This window comes from Falco biarmicus, chromosome Z (genome assembly GCF_023638135.1).
Source record: "Falco biarmicus isolate bFalBia1 chromosome Z, bFalBia1.pri, whole genome shotgun sequence".
NCBI lineage: Eukaryota > Metazoa > Chordata > Aves > Falconiformes > Falconidae > Falco > Falco biarmicus.
Genome location: NC_079311.1, coordinates 74,001,541 through 74,022,155, shown reverse-complemented (window position 1 = coordinate 74,022,155; position 20,615 = coordinate 74,001,541). Strand labels below are relative to the sequence as shown.

The 20,615-nt window shown below is 44.2% G+C and overlaps 1 protein-coding gene across 3 annotated transcripts in view; it reads right to left on the bottom strand.

Annotated features, from left to right (window-relative positions):
• The window catches only part of PDZD2 (PDZ domain containing 2), a 204,875-nt gene that overhangs the window by 27,537 nt on the left and 156,723 nt on the right, over positions 1-20,615 (bottom strand). For all 3 annotated transcript variants that reach the window (XM_056324674.1, XM_056324675.1, XM_056324676.1), the window contains 8 exons: positions 12,273-12,384; positions 10,210-10,358; positions 9,430-9,549; positions 6,798-6,912; positions 5,024-5,097; positions 4,633-4,858; positions 3,472-3,589; positions 1,095-1,227 (listed from right to left, as the gene is read on the bottom strand). In XM_056324674.1, the coding sequence (XP_056180649.1) occupies positions 1,095-1,227; positions 3,472-3,589; positions 4,633-4,858; positions 5,024-5,097; positions 6,798-6,912; positions 9,430-9,549; positions 10,210-10,358; positions 12,273-12,384 (1,047 nt within the window). The remainder of the gene's footprint in view (positions 1-1,094; positions 1,228-3,471; positions 3,590-4,632; positions 4,859-5,023; positions 5,098-6,797; positions 6,913-9,429; positions 9,550-10,209; positions 10,359-12,272; positions 12,385-20,615) is intronic.

Sequence of the window (20,615 nt, the reverse complement as noted above, 5' to 3'; positions counted from 1 at the left end):
TACTCTTCATAAAGTCTGTATGCTTTAATAATGCAATCAAATTGAACCATCAGGCTGGTTCAGCACAGCATACTGACTCCCTAGAAATACTGTTATCTTAGGCTACAAGCCCAATTCTTACCTCCTCCATGCTTACCTTTAAGTAACAGAACCACAGCCCCTTTCTTTTTAGCAGCACAAGGTCTTGCAGCAGTGATAATAAACTGTGGGCAGTAGACCCCTGTTTGCCTATTGTTCGTATATTTGATTTAGTGGAAAATATGCAATTAATTATAAAACAAGAAACCTGAGTTCTCCTAGATATGGCTTTATTAAGGCCTCCATTTGTAGTTATGAGTTTAAAAGTCAGAGCTCTCTAGACCTACTAATGCAAATATTTTTACAGCTTCATTCCTGTTTAAACAGGAAGGTCTTATACACTCACGAAATTCTTTGAAATATTGAAATAAAAGAAGTTGTTATTCCCTATAGCTTGGTTAAAAGACTTTTTATCTTCTACCACCAATTTTTAAAAATTGTTTGAAAATACTCTGAAAATACTTTGTAAACACAACGTCATTTCCAAATTGCCCTTGCACAGATTTCACAGTAGCAGTACATTCCAGATTCTCACTTTTTAATTCCTGAAAGAAGACTTTGATCTTTGGACAGATTTAACTTTTTTCAAAACAGTATTCCTACTACTTTATTACAATTGATCAGTTCAATCCATTGATATTTATATTCCTGGCTCTAAATTATATTCTACTCAAAGACAAATAACTGCAAAGTAACTTTTAAAAGAGGACTTGTGCCATATTTCATTGCCATTTGGTCCAGAGACCAAGTCCTTGGTACCAAGAAAGATGGGAACACTTCACTCGAGTAGTTCCAGGAAAAATGCATTTGATCAGCGGGTGACTAAGTGAAAAGCAGCAGGGACAGTCCAGCATTGCTACGCTTACAAAACTGGAAGGCATCATTACAACCCTGACTTCTTGCACAACACATGCCATAGAAAAATCCAATATTCTTCATCGCTTTCCCGACAGCAAGACTCAAATTGCAGTGCCAGATGAAAACCACCCAGACACACTAGCACATTTTCTCCTCACCTTGGGGTTGGGGTGCCGACTAATGATTAAGCTCACTGGACCTGGACCACATTCACTCAGGATGGCATAGGCTTCACTTAATGCTGCATGACGCAGGCTCACTGAATCTGCCTCCAGGATCTGGTCACCCCGACTGCAGAGAGACATTGAGCCAGTTAATCACAACCGTCTTTTACAAAAACATGTGTGCTTTCAACTGATGGCCAAGCTTTTTCAAAGATACAAGCGCCTGGAAAAGATCTGCCTTGCATAGAAGCCAGTTTTGCTCTTGCTCCCAGTGACGTGAATGCTTTAAGTCCTGTTGACTTCATGAGGGAGGTCCAGAGATCCCTTCTGCACTTACTGTCAGTGCTACAAACCCTATTAAATCAACAGACAAAATTGGCTGCATTTGGACCATGGTGAAAGCAAATTTCAGTTCCAGTTCTGCATTCAGATACTTACTGAGCACAGAAGAGGAAAAATTAGATTCAGATGGGGTGTTTCTTCCTATCATATTGAATTACTTAACACAAATACCGATAAGAAATTCACGATTCAGATACGAGTTTGTGAAATTACTCCAGGAAAAAATTGAGCGTGATAAGCCTGTATTTGCTTCAAATTCACATACAGAACCCATTAAAAGGAAAAAAAAAAACCAACCCACAAACAACAACAACAACAAAACCCTCTTCTGAAAGGAAAGCACAGATTGTTCAGTTTTGTTTTCCCAATTTCTTAACTCTTGCTCATGGTGCTCAGACATCTGGAACTATTCAAAAGAAAAGACCATCAACTAGGGATATCATTAAAGCATTCTCCATAATTACTAAAGCACTTGCTTTAAATAGATACTCTCAAATAACCTACTACTGCTGATTTATGTTGGGCTACTTGAGACAATGGAAATGACTTTGCAGTGTGAGTCCACACACCAACGGCAAAATGGTAATTGCATGTGGCAGCTTTCACCTACCTGTACTTCTGGTACAGGCTTAGGAAAGCAAAGGGTGACCCATTGGTTGTGTAAACATGCTGCTGCCCTGCCCATCTTTTAGATTTACACAGCTATTAGAAATTACACAAATGGAGTAACTTACACAGGCACATGATGGAGAGAGGGAGCTCAGATATGGAGAGGCTGGACTCAAACCTCTCCTGGTATTGCAAAGCCAGTATTTGATTAATGAAATTTTCCAAAAATCAAAACCATCCCCTAAGTTTTGGCTTATGGAGCCATAAACCACTGATGGGACAACAGAAGCAATGTCTCAAAGAAGCAAGCTAGAAATCTGGGAAGCATGCCTGGATATAATCAATCACTTAAACCTAATACATGATACAGCTGTTATATAGGCACAACCAGCACTGCAATCTTTTCCAAAGAGTCTTACAAGAAAGCAAGTTAACATTAAATACTGTCTCCTATAGACATTTCCATATGGCAGGAACTTCCAAGGGTTTTGGCAAGGATGCCACCATAAAATTATCTTCTTCCCTTATTAAAATAAAAAACAACCAAATTACTCTATCACAGTTTTCCTGGTGAACAAGGAAACAAAAGGCACTCTACTCATGTGAAAGTAAGGTATTTGCTCAGCCTCTCTGCACCAGTGCTCATGCTAGACATTCAGCTGGATCACACAGTCCCAGTGGGTCTTCAGTACAGCCTCCCTTCCCAAGGGATGCTCCCACTGCCCACCAGCATTTATGCAGGAATGCAGAAAGGTGGAAGATTTCCTCCAATAGTTTTTAAAAGTGAAGCCTCCAGGACAGGAACAGCAAATAATTTTCTGTCATTTAATAATACGTAAAGCACAAAGGAACCCTAGGAATGATTATTTCTCTTTCTTATGGTTCCTTAACGACATCCAAACTCCATGGAAGAACAAATGAGACAGGCAGGTCAGCCTGCAGCAATCTTGCCAGACTGACAGTGAGGGCAAAAAACTGCTGCTGCAGCCATGGGCACAGTCAGCTGCAAGAACATCTCCCCCAGCTCTTTTTAAGAGAGTTTCAGGTGACTGAGCTTTTAGCAGAGCTCTGCAAATTTCCTCCCAGTCTGGGGTTTCTCGCTGCAGCTCTAATAAAAAGATATGAGGCTGTACCGCTTGCTGCTCCCCTTTCTCAAAGGGTGCTATTAGGTTCAGCTTTCTGTATACAGAATTTGAAAAAAAGACCAACCCAAACCTTAATGATTGTGCTGCTTCCAGCACAGAGAATGGTGTTTCCTGGGTATTTAATACCACTTTGGAATGTCTTTATTTAAATGTTTTCTTTTTGGTGAACTCTTTAAGCATAAATCCCCTTCCTGCTACAACAACCAATTGGTGAAAACAAAGTCTCAATCAATTTTATTGCAAAACCACACCAGCACATTTCTGCTTTAACTAACCTTAATCTGCCATCCATTTTAGCCACTGATCCTGGGGCCAGGCTGTGAATGTATATCCCTGGAGAACTGTTTTCCAGCGTGAGACAACAGGCACCAATGCCGAGCCCAACCCCTGGCTCTGTGAAAAACAAAAAGTACAAAGAAAAGTAGTAGATTGTAATCACACAGGACACACAAGTGTTTGTGTTCCCACGTCCCATCTGAGACCAAGACTCATGTATTGTTTCAGAGCTGGCCTTAGGTGCACTAAGTCAGGAAGCCAAGACCAACAGTGGAAATTAGGATTGAAAATATCTGATGCCAACTGTTTTCTGAGATCCATCACTTCCAGCAACTTTTCTGTGTGCCGTGGGAACAGCCTGGAAATGTCACACCAGTTCTGATCTGGTCCAAGGCACAAAGGAGTAGGGGCAGCAATCCAGTAAAGATATCACTTTACTGCAGAAAAACGTGAGCACAGAAGATGCTACCAGCCACACTACTCTCTTTTGTTAAATATCTGCATGCCATTCCTCAGCTAAGCTGCGTGAAGAAAGGTGAGACGTTATCGCTGGTTCAGCCGTTACCTCTGTCCAATTTCACCTTTGTTTGTTTTCAGGTAACAGCATTCCTAAAGCAGGAATTGCTGGGCATCTTATTTTCTCTCTCCAAATTTTTAATCTGACCTTTAAAATCAGCACATTTTAAGCCTTTAAAATCAACATACTTGTCCCACCACATATAGCATATGCTCCACGTTTATCTTGTGCAATTATTGATGATAAGTGCAACCCTCAGGCAGGAGTTCAAACAGCTCATCTAGGCAATTTTGAGCACTCTGCATGGCTTTGCCTTCCCTAGCGCTGCCCTTTACCAGAAGGGCATAGCCATCTGGGCTGCCAAGAGGTGAATTCACATTTTGCCTGGTATCTTGCAGCCTGACTCTTCCAGCAGCATGGACAGTGACTGGTAGCCACAAGAGTCTGCTGACTCTGGAGCAGCAAAACATGGAAGGGGGAACTCTTCAGAAGTTTTTGCTTTAGAGGCTGTTTTTCTCCCCTATCCTGTGGTTCAAGATCAGAAGGACAGGGTGCCCTGGATATTAGTGTCTCTAGTCTATTCCCCAAAACTCCCTGAAGAAGCAGGGATTTGTTCTCCAAGCTCTTTTCAATGGACCCTCACCTTTATTGAGTGTCACATCCATGACGATCCGGTCCTTTGGGCCAGGTCCTTTGCGGCTGGAGGAGGAACCATCTGCTTCGTCGGGGCCAGGGACCAGCATACCACCACTAGCACTGGAGCTGGGGGAGCTGGAGCGGCTCAGCAAGGTAGGAGTCACACAGGGTGTGAGGCTTGGGCTGCGCAGCCGCGTACGAACTGTCAGGGTCACCACACCTTTCTTGAGTTGCTGCAGAGATGTCAGAGAACCCCAATAAGGCAACACGATACACAAACATTTGCCAATAAACCCACATACTGTAAATTGTGGCAACAAAAGAATATAAAGCTGAAGGTATGAAATAGCACTGGACGAAGGGGAGCAAGAATCTCTCCTCTACTACATCCATGTTACCTTAAACCTCTGAATGGCCTCCTGATGGGTCAGTCCTTGTAGAGACTCTCCATTAACTTCTAGGATTTCATCCCCTGGTAATTAGATAGAAAAAATGAAGTCAGCAATATACAGACTACAGAGATGTAAAAAACATCTCCCATACATAAGGTGACCCACTACTATGAGGATTCCAATTAACAATTCAGTAAAAAGCTTTTTACTGCTCTCAGTTTATTTTCATTTGTCCTAATGCCTTTATAAGTTAATAGTGATGAATTAGCAGAGTAAAGACTGTTCTTCAGCAGGGCTCCCTAATTTGGTATTCTCATACTAACGAACAAGCTGAAAATGCTAGAGATTTTAACTAAAGTCTGAAAATAGATGCTCCTAACACAAAGTCCAAATTCCCTTTCCTTTGTGAGCATCAACAGGAGAACTGAGAATCTAAGCGAAACACTACAGCACATCACTCCAAAGCCTGTTCAGAGAAAACTAACTTTGCATCCACTGTCCTCTTACTAAATGCCTGTGGATGGAGAAGCATGTAGGCCACACACTGCAATAGTAAATGCCCTTCTCACCCCAACAAACATGTCCTGTCACATTTCTACCTACTTCCAGGCTCTGGGTCTTACTACTTACACCCAGCTGTGTTGATCTACCTTTATTTTATTAAAAGCAGTGTCAGCATGATCCAGATCCATTTTCTGCAATTTTACTTGCATCTGTGCAAAATTAGATGGGGCAATGTCATCAGCCAAATCTACACCTCCTCTCCCCTCCTAGCCCCCAGGACGGGTGGTGAGGGGGAAGTATGCAAGCTCTGAATAACCTGCAAAGGCTTGTTGGGTTTATGAGACAGCTGCCTACTTACTGCCTTCCCATGGCGAGTGCACAGCCCATGCTGCAGGGACGCGAGCTTCCCTCTGGCAGCAAGTGTGAGAGTTGGCACCAAAAGCTGCCTCACATACAACAAGCGTGGTGAGATGTAAAGAGGGGAATGATGATATGAGAAGGAGAGAAGTAACACAGGAGCAGCTTGAGAAAAGTAACAGAGGAGCAGCCTTCTGTGGGAGAGAAGTAACACAACCCCTGCAGAAGAGCTGTAAACCACCACTCTAAACTCGTGGTCACTTTGTATTTTCAACAGTGCGTAGGAGTCTGTCTGTCTGGCACAGCACTCGGACCCGGGTGCAAACACACAGAGCTGGCTATACGTCCAACTCTGAGATCAAGACTGGAAAAACAGTAATAGAGAAGCAGCTATATCCTGATTTTAACTAGCCGGGTGATCTTACTGCCAATGCCATCCACCCTCTTTTCTTTTTCTGGTTGTGACTCTTGTTGATTTATGTCAAAATCATACCAAGAGGCTTAGAAAGCACAAGGTGCCAAAACAGCCTCTCCCAAGCATGTCTGTCTGTATAACCCCTTCTTGGACCAGCACCTCTAATCCAGATGTTGGTTGGATAGATATGTTTCACTGCTATCAATGACCCTCTCCAGCTGAAGAATTGCAGCTTATGGCTTGGGCAAATAAAGTTCACTGAAGAGGAAGGGGAAAAAAAAAAGCAAAATCCATCATGCTGTAGTTTCCCCTTCTCAGTATGCAATATAATCAAGTTAACTGCTGTGATCTTCCCCAGGATGGACAAACAGGGTGTGTTACATCCTCCACAGCCTCTTGCTGATGGCCAGGTGCCTAAATAAAGCTGTACTTGAATTTTTCTGCTGGACTGAAATAACAACCCACTGTGGTCCTTTACATGCAGTTGGATTCTCTTTACCATACCTTCTTTAAGTCTTCCATCAGCAGCCGCTGCTCCATTTGGGAATATAGTCTTCACAAAAATCCCCATGCGTCCACGAGCAGAATCCTGACCTCCTACAATGCTGAATCCAAGACCCTACAGAAAAGGGAGGAGAAGATGCACATCAGGTACCTTACTGTTATCACCTGTGTGAGAAAGATTGCCCACAACATACAAGACAAAGGAAAGATGAAAACCTAAAAGCTTGGGATGAATTGCATTGCCATCTTACCCTCTGCTTGCATTTCCTCATTTATTTTCACTCTAATATTAACACACATGAGCCCAAAAAGTAGCAGCAGACACCTCAAGCTGAAATAGCAAATATGCTATTTTGAGATTACTTTTTGTTTTGTTTTTTTTTTTAAACACTGGGTCAATGGCTTTGTGTTATCCTATTCCCATTTTACAAACTGTAACACACTGCTTTTAAATTGACAGACAGTAGATTCCCCACCCCGACATCTATATCCAAGATTAACTGCAGTTTTCTCTGCTGTCACAGATCCTGCATTTCCTCAGGAAAAAGAAAAGCTTAAGAACATGACATAAGGTCAGTGCTGTAATGTCAGGAATGTAGCGGGAAGGGGGCTGGTGTGGGGGTGCTGCCATGCACATGTACATTTTTAATTATTCTGGAGACATGTACCACGTTGTATTTAAATAAATCTAGATCAATACATTCCCAAGGGCTCCATCTGTTAGCTCTTGCCCCTGTGCTGCCCCGGCTGGCTGTGGGACCATCTTGTGAAGCTGATCAGGGAACGGATGAGCACAGCAGAATGAACCTCTCCCCCTTCTGCTGAATTACTTCCCAGCAAAATCACTTCCTTGATCCATCCTGCCCTGCTTTCCCTACCCACCCCCACCCCCCATTTCTCCTTTTGTCACTGCTGTACACGCATTTTACAGAATAAAGAGAAAAGTCACAGACCAGGTGGACAAAAGAAGTGGAAAGCTGTTGTGCTTCAGTGATCTGAAAACACGGTTATTACTAGCGCCTCAGGCAGTGCTCTCCAGCTGAGGGATGCTGCCAGGGCAGGCACTAACACCGTGTTTACAACGCAATACAACAACCAGCTCTTTTGTTTTACTCTGTGAATATAAAGTAGACCACCACCGTTATAAGCTTCTAGTAATTTGATAAGACATTACTAACTTCCAGAAAGGAAGCATCTTAGCTCCCCTGTGCCATACAAAATAACTCAACTAACTGTTTACAGAGCAATTATCAACCGTAAAGCAAACTACACAAGGCAGGAGGCTGCCGGCACTGCCCTGCAGACACAGCAGCTCTCCTCATGGCTCTGTGGGGTGGCTTGGGAGAAATACAGCTGCTAAGCACAGCAGCTCCCACGTTAGCCCACCTTCTTGGAGAAGCGCTGCTGCCCCAGAGCAGAAAACCACCCCTTGCAGATCTACCTGCAGATGGAAAACCAAGGGCAAACAAACACTCGGCTCACAGCCACCAACACGGTGACTCTGTGGAAACACTTCTCAAGTCCCAGGTCTGCACAGAGACAGTAAAGCAAATGCTACTGCACACATTGTACACAGTGCAACCCCTAACAGAAGTGACCACTCAAAAAGTGGGTGGAGGGCTTCCAAACGTTTGGGGTGGTTCGTGATCACTAGAGTCCACATACTCCCAACTGCTTCCTAATGCTTTGGAACTAACTGCAGAAAGGCAGGAGAGGGTGGCTTGTCCCACAGGGAGAAATAATCTAATTCTTAGGAGAAAAACAGGGTCAAAACAATAAGTACATGAAAAATGAAGTAATATGGAAATGTTATGAAAAAACCCGAAGCTCCCAAAACAAGGAGAGCTACAGCAACCATGAGTCAATCTACCCAAAGAAGTCATTATTTCTAACCCTTTGCTAAACTTAAAGCACAACAAGGAATTTGTTTTGTATTTGAGCTTGAAAGTCAAAACAAGGCTTTTTAGTCCGAAACATTTTCATCTGATGAATTCAAAGAGTATTTCAGAAAAAGTCACACATATTTTTGGCATATGGAAATGATAGCTCCAATACTAGTGTGGACTGGATTAGGGAAAACAATATACACCTTAGTTAATGCTTGTCTGTTTCCCCTCAGCATTCAGCCAGCTGGTATCTAGCAAATGTGCAAACAAATTACTGAGGGGAGCAAAGAGGATGCTCTGACCCAGAGAATTCAGCACTCTCAAGAACCTGTCTTTGGGTTTAATGCTTAACTCAGTGATTTTTTTTTTTTTTTTTTTTTACATTCCACATAGATAAAATATGCTTGCCCATAAATATGCATGCAAACAGGTACTCTTCTGTAGCCTCACCAACTTTGCATACATACATATTTAGAGATCCGTTATTAATATTTGATAACTCAGTAATGACCAGATGTACCAAATCGGAATGAAAGCCACCTCATGTCAAGCCCATGAACAAACATCGTTTCCCCTGTATTTTGCAGGTGTAACTTGGGCATTTATATTTGAAAATGGGATCTGTTTATTATTACTGACTGTTATTATTGGCTACCTCGAAGGCTGCTGGAAGTCTTGGGTATGAGAAACATCTCTTAGACGGTCTTGCTACATGTGAGAAACCAGCCACATGCAGAAATCCTCACCTTGCCTTGCCCTTTCATCAGGACGATGTTGGAAATGATGGACGGCTGGGTCAGTCTCCATGGAGATTCCACTTGGGCGGCACTGAAGGAACGGGTGGATTTCTTCACGATATGGTAGTCCTAACAAACATCAGCAAACAAGGGAAGTTGTTCTGATTGCTTGGCACAGGTACTGGGATGTCATACCAGGAAAATTGCATGTGTCAGGGAAGGAGGAGGGGGGGGATCTTCCTGATACATTGAGAAACATGTTCAAGGTAAAAAATCCTAGCTCATTACAGTCAAAGTGAATCTTGCCACAGTAATTTTCCTGCATTTCGCACAGTGGGATCATTTTGTAATGTAGCAGTCACAATCTAAATTAAAAAGATTAAGGGTAGCCTCATCATATACTGAAGTCCTTATCTGTTAGAAGAAAAAAGAAAGAAAGAAAGAAAAAAGACCAAAAAAAAAAAAAGCCTACATCATCAAATCATTAAAATAAAGATAAGCAGAATTTAATTTTTGTTTGAGTCCTCAGACCTCCAGAACTGCAACTCATTAGATCAGCCTTAGGACCTTCTGGCCACAGCAAGAAGTAACCTCCTTCACCATCCTCAGGGTAAAGAAGTTCTCCATAGGGGGCCAACACATCCCATTTTTGTGTTCAGGCTTGGTTTCAGTGCCCGTGATGTACCTACATGGCCTTGTTTCACGACCCTCACTCCTACAAGCTCCAGATAGATCTTGAAGGACTGAGCACAGTGAGGTGCTGAGAACCAGCCCTGCCCTTCCACCCACCTGCCTGGCTCCTGCCGACTCAAGCTGCTGGGGCAGAGAGTGCTTTCTTCCACCCCGGGAATATTTCACCGCTATTTCGTAATTCGATTCACCATTTTCCACTGTCAGCTCATCATCTTCTCCCACGGACTCCAAGCGGGATCCAGCACCTAGCGAAAACCACAGAAACACCCCCCACAAACATCTCAGGGCTGTTTTATCCTCTCATCAGCATGCAATAATCACTTCCTGCAAATCCCAGATTAAACAATGCCTTAGAACAACGCTATGCAGTTCCCCACCTGGCAGAGAGAAGCTAGTTTTAGTCATCCTTTGCTAGAAACTTCTCCTGCTGTCACAGGTTTTCTATGATCTTTCAGTGATGCTGAACTCCTCAGCACTGTCGGTCATGGTAGTAAGGAAAAGCAGAAGATAATTGAGCCGGTAGCTCAGGGATAGAAAAGAAATTCAGCTGTTCTCACCCAATGGCACTTGCCAGTGCACTAAGCTCTCAAGCTTCATTTATTTAAAATTAAAAGACCTGACACTGTAGCAGTATTCATTTCTGGAGGTGTCATGTCACTTTGAGGGAAATTTTTCTGGAATGGAAAAAGGAAAAATGTGCCAAATAAATGCTATTTTCTTTCCTTCTGGCAATGGTCCTAGTTGTCTTAAAGAGGAGAAGAGTGCAGAGTTCATGTAAGAAACAGAATTATTTGTCTTGAAGGACATCCTGTAATTAGCTGCAGAGTACCCCAGTCCTCGCACCGGGGCTCCTCCAGTTTTCTCCAAGGTCCCCACAGGACCCTGGTCACAGCAGTTCCCACACATTTATCCTTGCCATTTCCTCACCATGCAGGGAAGCGACATTAACCCCTATTTTACAGGTGAAAACCCAAGACACAGACAGGCCAAATTCATGCAAGCTGGATTTCATGACGTGGTTTTAAGATTACTTTGAACCCATGTTAAGTTGGAGCTGCCACAGAAAGGAGCAGCTTTGCTTTCCTTTCACCTCGCTGCCCTGTCCTTACTCTGAGGACAAAGCTCACAAGCCATGGGCTGAGGCAGACCCACTGCAAATTTGCCCAGGAGAGCCCCAAACCCATTTTCTGCCACCTCTTCCTTCCTCGGAGGCTGTGCAAGCAGCACTGCCTGTACCAGAGAGGGATGGAGCACAGAGCTGGGGCAACCATTTGTTTTCACTCAGCATTAAAGCAAGTTTGCCACCACATCCATAGGCACAATTTGTACTCACTTTCCAAAATGAAATTTAGATCCACTCCATGCTATCTGGTGTGAAATTAACTCTGGTTTTAAAGCTCGCCTTCCCTGGGCACACAGGGCACCACTACTGCTGCACACAGCTAGGACGGCTATCTTGGCAGGACCCAGCATCCCAGTACTTCTTTCACTCCCAGACCCTCCTGGCACCTCTCCTTCTCTTTTCCTAGGAGGACAGTTACATTTCTGGTTTTTCTGCCTATCTGAACGCAGCTTCGGCTCCCACGTGGCAGCCCAGGCTTGGGACCAAGCTGGGAGATGCTCTGAGCTCACCCACAGCGCAGGGGCATCACTCATCACTGCTCACAGGAACGGGGCTGGATCCCCAGTGAGCAGCCAACACGCAGCCACAGGGGCTACAGGCAGAGGAGCTCCCTAGAGGATGCTATAAATATCTGAGTAAATGGAAATTAAGGTGAACGCAGGAGGGAGTGGCCTCAGAAAGCAGTAAGAAAAAGAATGTGATTGAGCTCTGCACAGAGGTTTACTGTTAAGACCTGGGGACAAAGCAATAGAAAATGTGGGGAGTATTTGCCATAATGGGTATTTTGGTGATGGCATGTTGAAACAGGGTGGGGAGAGAGAGAAAGTATGAAGCAAAGCAAAGAAAAGAAGCTTCCAAAGTTTTCCTTCATCTTTCTGTCCATCAAATAGTTCCATTCAGGAGGCTCAAATTTTCCTTCCTAATTAAACTAATAGGATCTCCAAAGAAAATAAATATTATCTCACTTTCAGAGAGCTAAAATAAATATACAACATAAAAATTCAACTATTGCTATCTTTTATCAACACAGCTTTACCTTGGGATCGACTTCTGTATTTCAGTATGCCACTTCCCAGAGTTGGACTCTGGTTGTTTCCTTTGGACACTTCTGCACAAGCTGGATCTTGAGACTTCTCAGTTTCCATCACCTAAAAAAAGTGGGGGAAAAAGATTATTTACTTGTAAACCAGAAAAGTTGATGGAATTTCTCTCATTTTTACTAAGGGACAGAAAATTCCACTGCACATCATCTTATTTTCCAAAACATGTCATCATATTAAGCCAGCACAAATTTCTGTAAGTAACTTTCAGCAATGTCTTTGGACATTATTGCAAATCTTACCAATGGGTACAGGTATGGCTCAGCAGAGCCAGGGACCCCCTGCAGGGAACCACACTACTGTCCCCAGAGCGCTGGCAGCATCTACAGCACCTTTGTTCAGGTGCTTCTACATGCATTTTAACTAAATATCAATATAGCTTTTATTGCAGTTTGTTTAGCTCAGCAAGGGTCCAGAGTCATCACACCTTTACAGAGAAAACCACTTTTTAAAAAGTGTTAAGTGTCTGGAGCTGAATGCCAATGTATAATGAAAAGCTAATTTAACAGAAGTTTATGAAGATTATACAGCTAAGCACTTAAAGGCCTGAAAATGCTCAACTTAAATTTACATGTGGAATCGTAACCCAGCCCCCTGAGCAAACGCAGCAATACAGGAGTCTTTACCTGCTGTGTTTGCCTAGGTGTGGGTGACAGTATAAGGTGACAATATATAACAGCATGCCGTGTCCTGCTCCCACATGGTCAGGGATGAGCAAAGCTGCCCTTTTGCAAAGCCCATGAAGACTCTCCCCAAGCCATGTCTTGTGGAAGACGCCGGTGATAACCGCCTCCACTCGCTGCTTCCTTTACCAAGCTACAGCAGTCACGTTTCCCTAGATGTGCCGTTACACAGCGATCCTTGACATGGCTCAAGGGTGACCCGTTCAGTATACCTTGTGTTTCTAATACATGGCATCTGGGTTTCATTTGGAGGGTTTTGGGTTTTTTTTCTTTATTTTGACTGTACAACAGAAACAAAGTACAGATGCATTCTGCATTAACATATATTTCCATCTAGTGGGGCAAGAGGAAAAACAGGAGACAATTGCTACTCCCATTAAAACTGTGCACCCTGTTCCTTCACCTCATCGCGGAGTAATCCTGGAGGCTGCAAACCTACAGACAGCAAAACCTCCAGCCTCACATATGATCCACAGAAGGGCACGCAGGCGCAAACACCAACACCAGGGAAAGCCTCAAGGCATTCTCAGTGGCTTCCTAAAATTACATTTTATCCAACTCAGCTTCAGACTATAATAAAAGGTAAAAACTTCTAAATTACCTATGCCTCTGTTTCTTTCTTATATTAGCAAAAATACTTTTCTGACACTAATTATAAACATGTAGCGAAAGACACTAGCATTTGCAATAAAGTAGGTACTCTAAGTTGTTGAGCTTGTCTAATAAACCACCGAGAGTTTTTATCCTATTCAGAAAACACTTAGAAATCCAATCCACAAAGCTTGAGAGAACTCCCTGAAGTCGTGTGTCTGTAATCTTTGGCTCTCTCGTAACTTGGACAAGAAGAAAAACCCAGCTCCACCTTAACCTTCTGGCCACATGTGAACGTATCGCTTTACTGTCTTCAGGCAGCTGCCCAGATTTAACCATGCCATTTTAATTTTCCTCACTTTCAAAGGAAATGGAGCTTATTATTTCAGTTCTGTACGCCTCTTATTAAACTAAACCAATAAATCCTGCTCAATGCCGTCCTGGCGTTAAGGACAAGGGGAGCTTTAACACACACAGTAGTTTGAAGGGAGATCTAAAAATAGAGCCCATTTTGCCAGTTCATTAAGTAGCTCCAGGATCAAGTGATGGTGACATCTCAATTGATTCCAAAGGAAACGGCACTATCAGGGACACGCGGTCCTGGCACCACACCAGAATGAAGAACTGCCCTCAGAGTCCTCGCTCGGGCAAAGCTCCAGCACGACCGGGCCCTTAATTAGGCAAGATGAGGAGCAGGATTATGAGAGTCTGCATTGTTTAACCACAAACAGCTTGGCAGACATCGCCAATCTACAAAAACAAGGCGGCACACAGGGAATGATACAATTTAATAAGCAAACTGCTTTACTGCTGCCGTTGCGGAGCTGCTAAGCTGCTGCCTTTCCCATCAGCGAGCCCCTCCAGCTCCGCACCGCGCAGCCTGCCGGCGTTCTCCACTGAGGAGCACCAGCAGCGTACAGACAAGTTTAACCCAACAGTTAGGGAGCGAAACAGCGAGAATTAGGACTGAGGTGCTTGTGGCATGCCAGATCCAGCCCTACCTGCACCGGCAAAGCGAGTCCACCAGCAGGTCCGCTGCCCTGCTTTGGAACAGCAACGTGAGCGGCCGTGCCCCTGCACACAGCAACCCTGCACAGGCTCCATGGCATAATTCCTCACCTTCTTTGATCCCAACAGAGCCATGGCAGACTTGTCCTTAAGCAGCACTACAGATTGAACCATGAAACACCCCAACGCTGCTGTCCATCGGGCAGCTGGCAGGATGAGCCCAACGAGTCTCTAAAAGCAGCCAGCACCAGACCCTTCAGAGAAAGGTGTGAAACATCTGATGCAAACCTGGCTCCACCTGGTCCCCTGCACAAGGTCTTTCTTCCCAGTCCCTCGAGACTAGCTGATGCCATTAAAGCTTTAACCTTTCTAAAAGTTTTGGAGGTTTTCTTGCAAGACCTATTACAATTCTAGTTGTTCCAGTTATTTGTGCAGTCACTTATTGCTTTATGGGGCACAGCATGCTTTAAACCTTAAACGCATCTGGCAGGCAGGGAACTCCACAGGCCCCTTTACCTCACACAGAAAGTAAAATAACTTCACTTTTAAATTAGTTCTTTTTCAATTTAATTGAATCCATCTCCTAGATAAATTATAAACTGCAGCACTGTAATTTATGAGAATTAACACTGCAAATAATGCAGAGAACATGGATTTTCTAATCCTGGTCAGCACAGAGTTTTCCATGGCTTACTGCTGTGTTTTAGATGGTGCACAAAGGTGCTCAGATGCTGGGAAGGCCAAGACAAGCCAGCACACACTGTATCAGGGGCTGCAGCACGCAGGGCACCTTTCTGAAACACAGCACCTCCCAGAACCCAGGCGGCTCCCTCGGCTGAACCATGGGGCTCACAAGTCCAAACCAAACCCAGCTGTAATCGCGTTTGGTGAAAGCTACAGGACTCCCCTCTTTCAAAGGGTATTGCATTGCTGCTCCCTTCTGTCATGGCACAGAGAACCAAATGGAGCCAGGGACAGAAGAAAAAGAGAAGGAATGTCAACTCCACGTCAGCAGTAACTCAGTGCTGTTAACTGGCATCTTAGAAAAAAACCTGGTGCCCCAGTGTCTCCGGCAGTAGAAAGCTGCTGGGGCAGACGGCAGCTCTGCACGCTGGCCAGGGCAAAGTCCACCAGTGAGGATCCGGGAGGGCTCAGGTTTGGGCTATATTTATAGCACTGCTGGTGAAACAAAGCACCGACTGCCTTCCTCAACAGCTCACCTGGGAATTACCCACGGCGGTACCACTGGGTGCAGCCTGTGCTTCCTCCTGCCTGGGCAAAGGGGATGGGAACCTGAGGCCTCCATTACCTAATCATAAAGAAAGTGTTGGAAAACTCCCGGTTCATGTGCAGCAGGAGATCAGGAAATCTGATAAACAGTCAAGAACTGGAGCTGCCCTACTTTCTGAATAGGTGGAAATGCCAAATAAACAAAACAAAAGCCTTTAAAGTGGTCTCCAGGAACGTCTAGTCTGTCACTCTACCAAATGCCTGCATTCAGAAGCCACCCTAAGCCTTCACTGCAATGCAGCAGTTGCTAGAAAGGGCATTACTGTTAGCCTCAGGGGGTACAACCCCCCCACTGGTTGTTTTTATTGCTCTTTACCAAGTCTGTAGTAGTGACACACACAAACCGGCACATGAAATATAACCCGGCACTCACCAGCACAAAGCCAGCAGCAAATCTGCCTATGCACCCTCAGCAGATTGGAAACGCATTATGGGAGAGCTCAGTTGCTCTCATCTTCCAGAGCGCTCTATTTATTTTGTACAAGGCACTCCAAACCCTTCTTCAATGTGTTTGATACCAGGAGCCCCAATGCGCTGACCATGGCCCAGAGGATGCTGGCAGGTTCTTGATGTAGCAGAATCCCAGCTGTGCTGGCTCCAAAGACTCACCGGTGCAATGTTGTATTTACGGTCAGGGCTGTAGTTAAGCAAAGCATATTTCGTTTTCAGGTTTCCAAACTGTCACTACATTTAACAATAATGTTTTGAAGAGACAAAACTTTTAAAATACCCTTTTAAATAAGAAGACGCGCAGGAAATGGCTAATGCAGCTAAGTTCTCCAAGAAACAGATATCACAGACAACGCATGCCTTGGAAATATTAAGATGCTCCCAGCTTAACAGTTTCCAATCCTTTTTGGACCAGATTACTCTTTACGATTTTCACTACAAACATCTTCTAAGCTCAAGGAAATCAAATGCATACATTTCTGAAATGGTGCACAAACAGATCACTGCTGTTTTCTTTTTTTATCCTTTATCCCTCAACCCCCCCGCCCCAACATCAAAAAAGCGTGACACGTTTGCATGCAGTTTAGTCATTGCCCACGAGATGTCTCCGTGCACTGCAGAGAGGTCCCAGAAGACTGGTCCGGGTAAACAGAGGAAACAAACATGGAACTCAAGTTGTGCAAAAGCTGGTCCAGCTCCTTCATTATCTTCTTTAATAAACGCTCAGTTCGTGGCTTAGCACAAGCCCATGCATCATGACAAACAAATTGCTTCTGCCTTTTTTTTTTCTTTTTTTTTTTAAATGACAACATTTTTACTCATGGTGAGGGACAAAGCAAGCAATAAACAGTCTTCAAAATAAATAACTCTCCTGAGAACCAAGCAAGACCTTCCTAATACCAACATCAACAGCTGCAGAAAGCATTCCCATGACACAGCTGGTGTAGAGCTTTGTATTTCAGCTCCAAACCCACATTTTATATCATCCTAAGTACACAAGAGGATATAGAATATGCAAGCATTAAGTAACTTTCATACCTGAATCAAGGCTGAAGCCTCATACATTATACAGGCCACATTTATTCAAGCACAGCACACCTCAAATGAATTTTAACCGAGCCCAACCAACACTAGACTGGATACATGCTCAAGAATTTGCAGATAAACACACTGCAGATGTGACTATATGACAATTCACGCTAACTCTCAAATCCTGCAGCCTTCATCATCCTTCTGTTAATGCATGTGAACCGCATGGCTGTGACAGCATATCTCTTGTTCCAGTGCCACGAGGGGGTTATTTTTAGCTTGTTAAAGGCAGTTCATCTCCTTCAAAACTGGGCAGCTATCCAAACAGCCAAAGGAGAGGCAGGCTGTACTCTATCTCTTGCTTTATGGGAAAAACCCTCATTCACAAAAACAAAGACCATGCAGAACCTGTACTGTAGATATACTTGTGTTTCTATTACTCTGCTGACTTGGCTTTCAAACATATCACAGAGGAAGAGCAAAAGTTGTAATTCTGACCATTGTCTCTGCTGGTATTTATGGTCAAGTGAAAAAGGTTATCTTCCACTAGTCTGAGCAACAGGAGATATTTCACAGTTTGTAGGCTGCATCACATCAACAGGGAACCCTTCACAGCACTGGCCTCTGGGAGAAACAGTTTTCTCCAGGCTTGCCTTTAAGACAGAGCTAGCAGAAAGTGGCCCAGAAGGGCTGGGAGCCAGGCACAGGGAAGGATGCGACCGCTGCTGAGAAACTCCCTCCTGACCTCAGAATACTTTCACATTAACATGTCCTTGCCAGGTGAATTTCACAACGTGTGAAAAACAGTAATTCAATGACACTGCCCCCCTGGGGGCTTTTCACCACTCCTCCTCCCCCCCAAGCTCGTGCAATGTGTACCCACACCTTCCCCAAGCTCTTGCCAGTGCCACACCACCACTGTCAACCCATCATTCAACCCCACCCCGGCAGTAAAACAAATTGCAATTTCTTATTTTGCTGTGATATGGCTTCTGGAAAGAAGAACAGCCACATTGGGTGAACAAGATTTGGTCCCCAATATTTTGTCATTTTCTCTTGCCCAAAATTCTTAATTACGTTCACTCTAAAAACTTGCACTTGGAGTCACTGTAGTACCCAGCATGTCTGCTCAGCTACAGCATGAGTGAAGGGCACTGCACGTGCACAGAGCAATGGATATGCTGGACAAGACCGTATCTCCGAAAGGTACGGTGCTGCCAGGCTTTCAACAAATGCAGCATTTACAGCTGAGCAGCAGCCCCAGGCCATGCTAAGGTGCAGCTGGACCTTGCCCTCACCTGCCCCTTCCAAGGGTGATCTGGCATGAGGCAGGATATGCAAACATTGCTAGCCCTCACCATGAAGAGGAGAAGAGTTATTAAACCCTTCAGCAGGACAAGGGCTGGCCACAACCAAGCTTCACACCAGGCTCTCCATCTCTACACCCCACTCCCCACCCCCCACCCAAAGTAAAGCATTCCATTGCAAAAAGCATTCCATTGCAGAACAGATTTCTGCTAGCAACAGCTCTTTCTTGCTTTTTTCCAGCCATACAGTGCTGTTAGAGTGAGTCATGTTCCAGCAACCTCTTTTGAGACTGCAGTGCCCTAATGGGAACGAACGCTCAGATCCTCCAAGTAATGAGGGTCCCTCCCCGTGCTCTGCACACATTTAATTTTTGAGTTATGCTTCCTATTCCTTCTCAATGCTAATGCTTTCTCTGAAATTCTCTCCCAGTCTTTTCAGAAGAACTTTTGACCCCAAGAGTGTTTTTAAACTTAAGGCATTGTTATCCTCTTCCTTATTATGCTTGTATGGCTACAGGTAATTACGTACGGATTCCCTGGTAAGGCAGAAAGGCTCGCAACAGAAAATAACTAAGCAGTCCTACAACTCAGATAAAAAATAGAAATGGGGAGGGAGGGGGGTTAAACAAATGCTTTTCTTCATATTCGCAAAACAGGTGTATTAAATGTATGTATTCAGCTACATGTCTTGCTAAAAACACAAGTGGGTTTTGGCAGGGATAAGGAAACCCAGCTCCTGCAAAATCCTTTAACTGGAGACATCCTGTTTCTCTTGTAGGAAGATCAAGACCTTGCTGGGTCATGGATGTCTCTGCATGCAATGCACCCACACAGCTTGTGTGAAGGTACACATCAAGCACTTCAGGTCAATGCAAAATAATTAAACGTGAGCAAAAGGGGCTTGCCACTGCACAGCAGAGGGTCAGCACAGCTGGGGATGCTGCCAGCGGTTGTGTCCCCAGGCCTTGTCTGCACAGTGAGCTCAGGCATGGGGAGGCAAATTGCCTCGCTTCCAAGCTCTCCTCACAACAGGCAGGGATAACAATGACCTCCTTTTCCCAAATAAGAAACTTCTTTTTTGTACAGTTCGATTCTGCACAGAATAGATTCAGCTTAGGGTCCTGCCTCCAGCATCACAAGTGGCAGATACCCAGGGGAAGAAAGTACAGAGGAACAGTCCCCAGGCTTCCCTCCCTGCCTCCAAGCAACTACAGATCCAGCCCCACCTCGAGTCAGACACCCTCTTCTTGTACTTAGTAACTTTTTGCAACTTCAAGCCATTAATATCAAGCTGGTCACTGAATTTAAACACTTCAAACAAAGTACTCAGATCATCATATCTTGAAAACATAGCACTACCAGAAACAAAGGCAAAAAGCTTTTGAAGCAACAAAAAATGGCACATGCCTCTCTCTGGGGACCCCAAATCCCCCAAATTCTTCAGACACTTTGCAAAGTCTTGGCAGACCTGCTTTCTCTTTAGAGTTCATTTCCCAGGTTGCTCCACCAGCCAGCAATGCAGTGACAGATTCAATTTCAAGCAACAGCAATACTAGGAAAAGTGAATTACAATTAAAAATAAATCATCAAAGGCAAATTATGTCCTATCATCCTATTTCACTCGCACATAAATGATGACATTTTTAAATAGCAATGTCAACTGCAAAAAAGCAAAATGGCTGTGTGTATGTGTGTGTGTGTGCGTGTGTAGTGCAGCAGGGCCAGTTTAAAATCCCTGGAGTGCCCCTGGACAATTTAGCACAACACAGCTCTGTGGCCTGGTATTCTGTAGCTGAAGTTAAGGAACATTTTGACCAAACTAGCTCTGAGGGGAACACACTTTAAGGATATCGATGTTACCCTTTTTCTGCCCAGCAGCACAAGTTTTATTGAAGTTTGAACTTTAAGGGATGTTTTATGT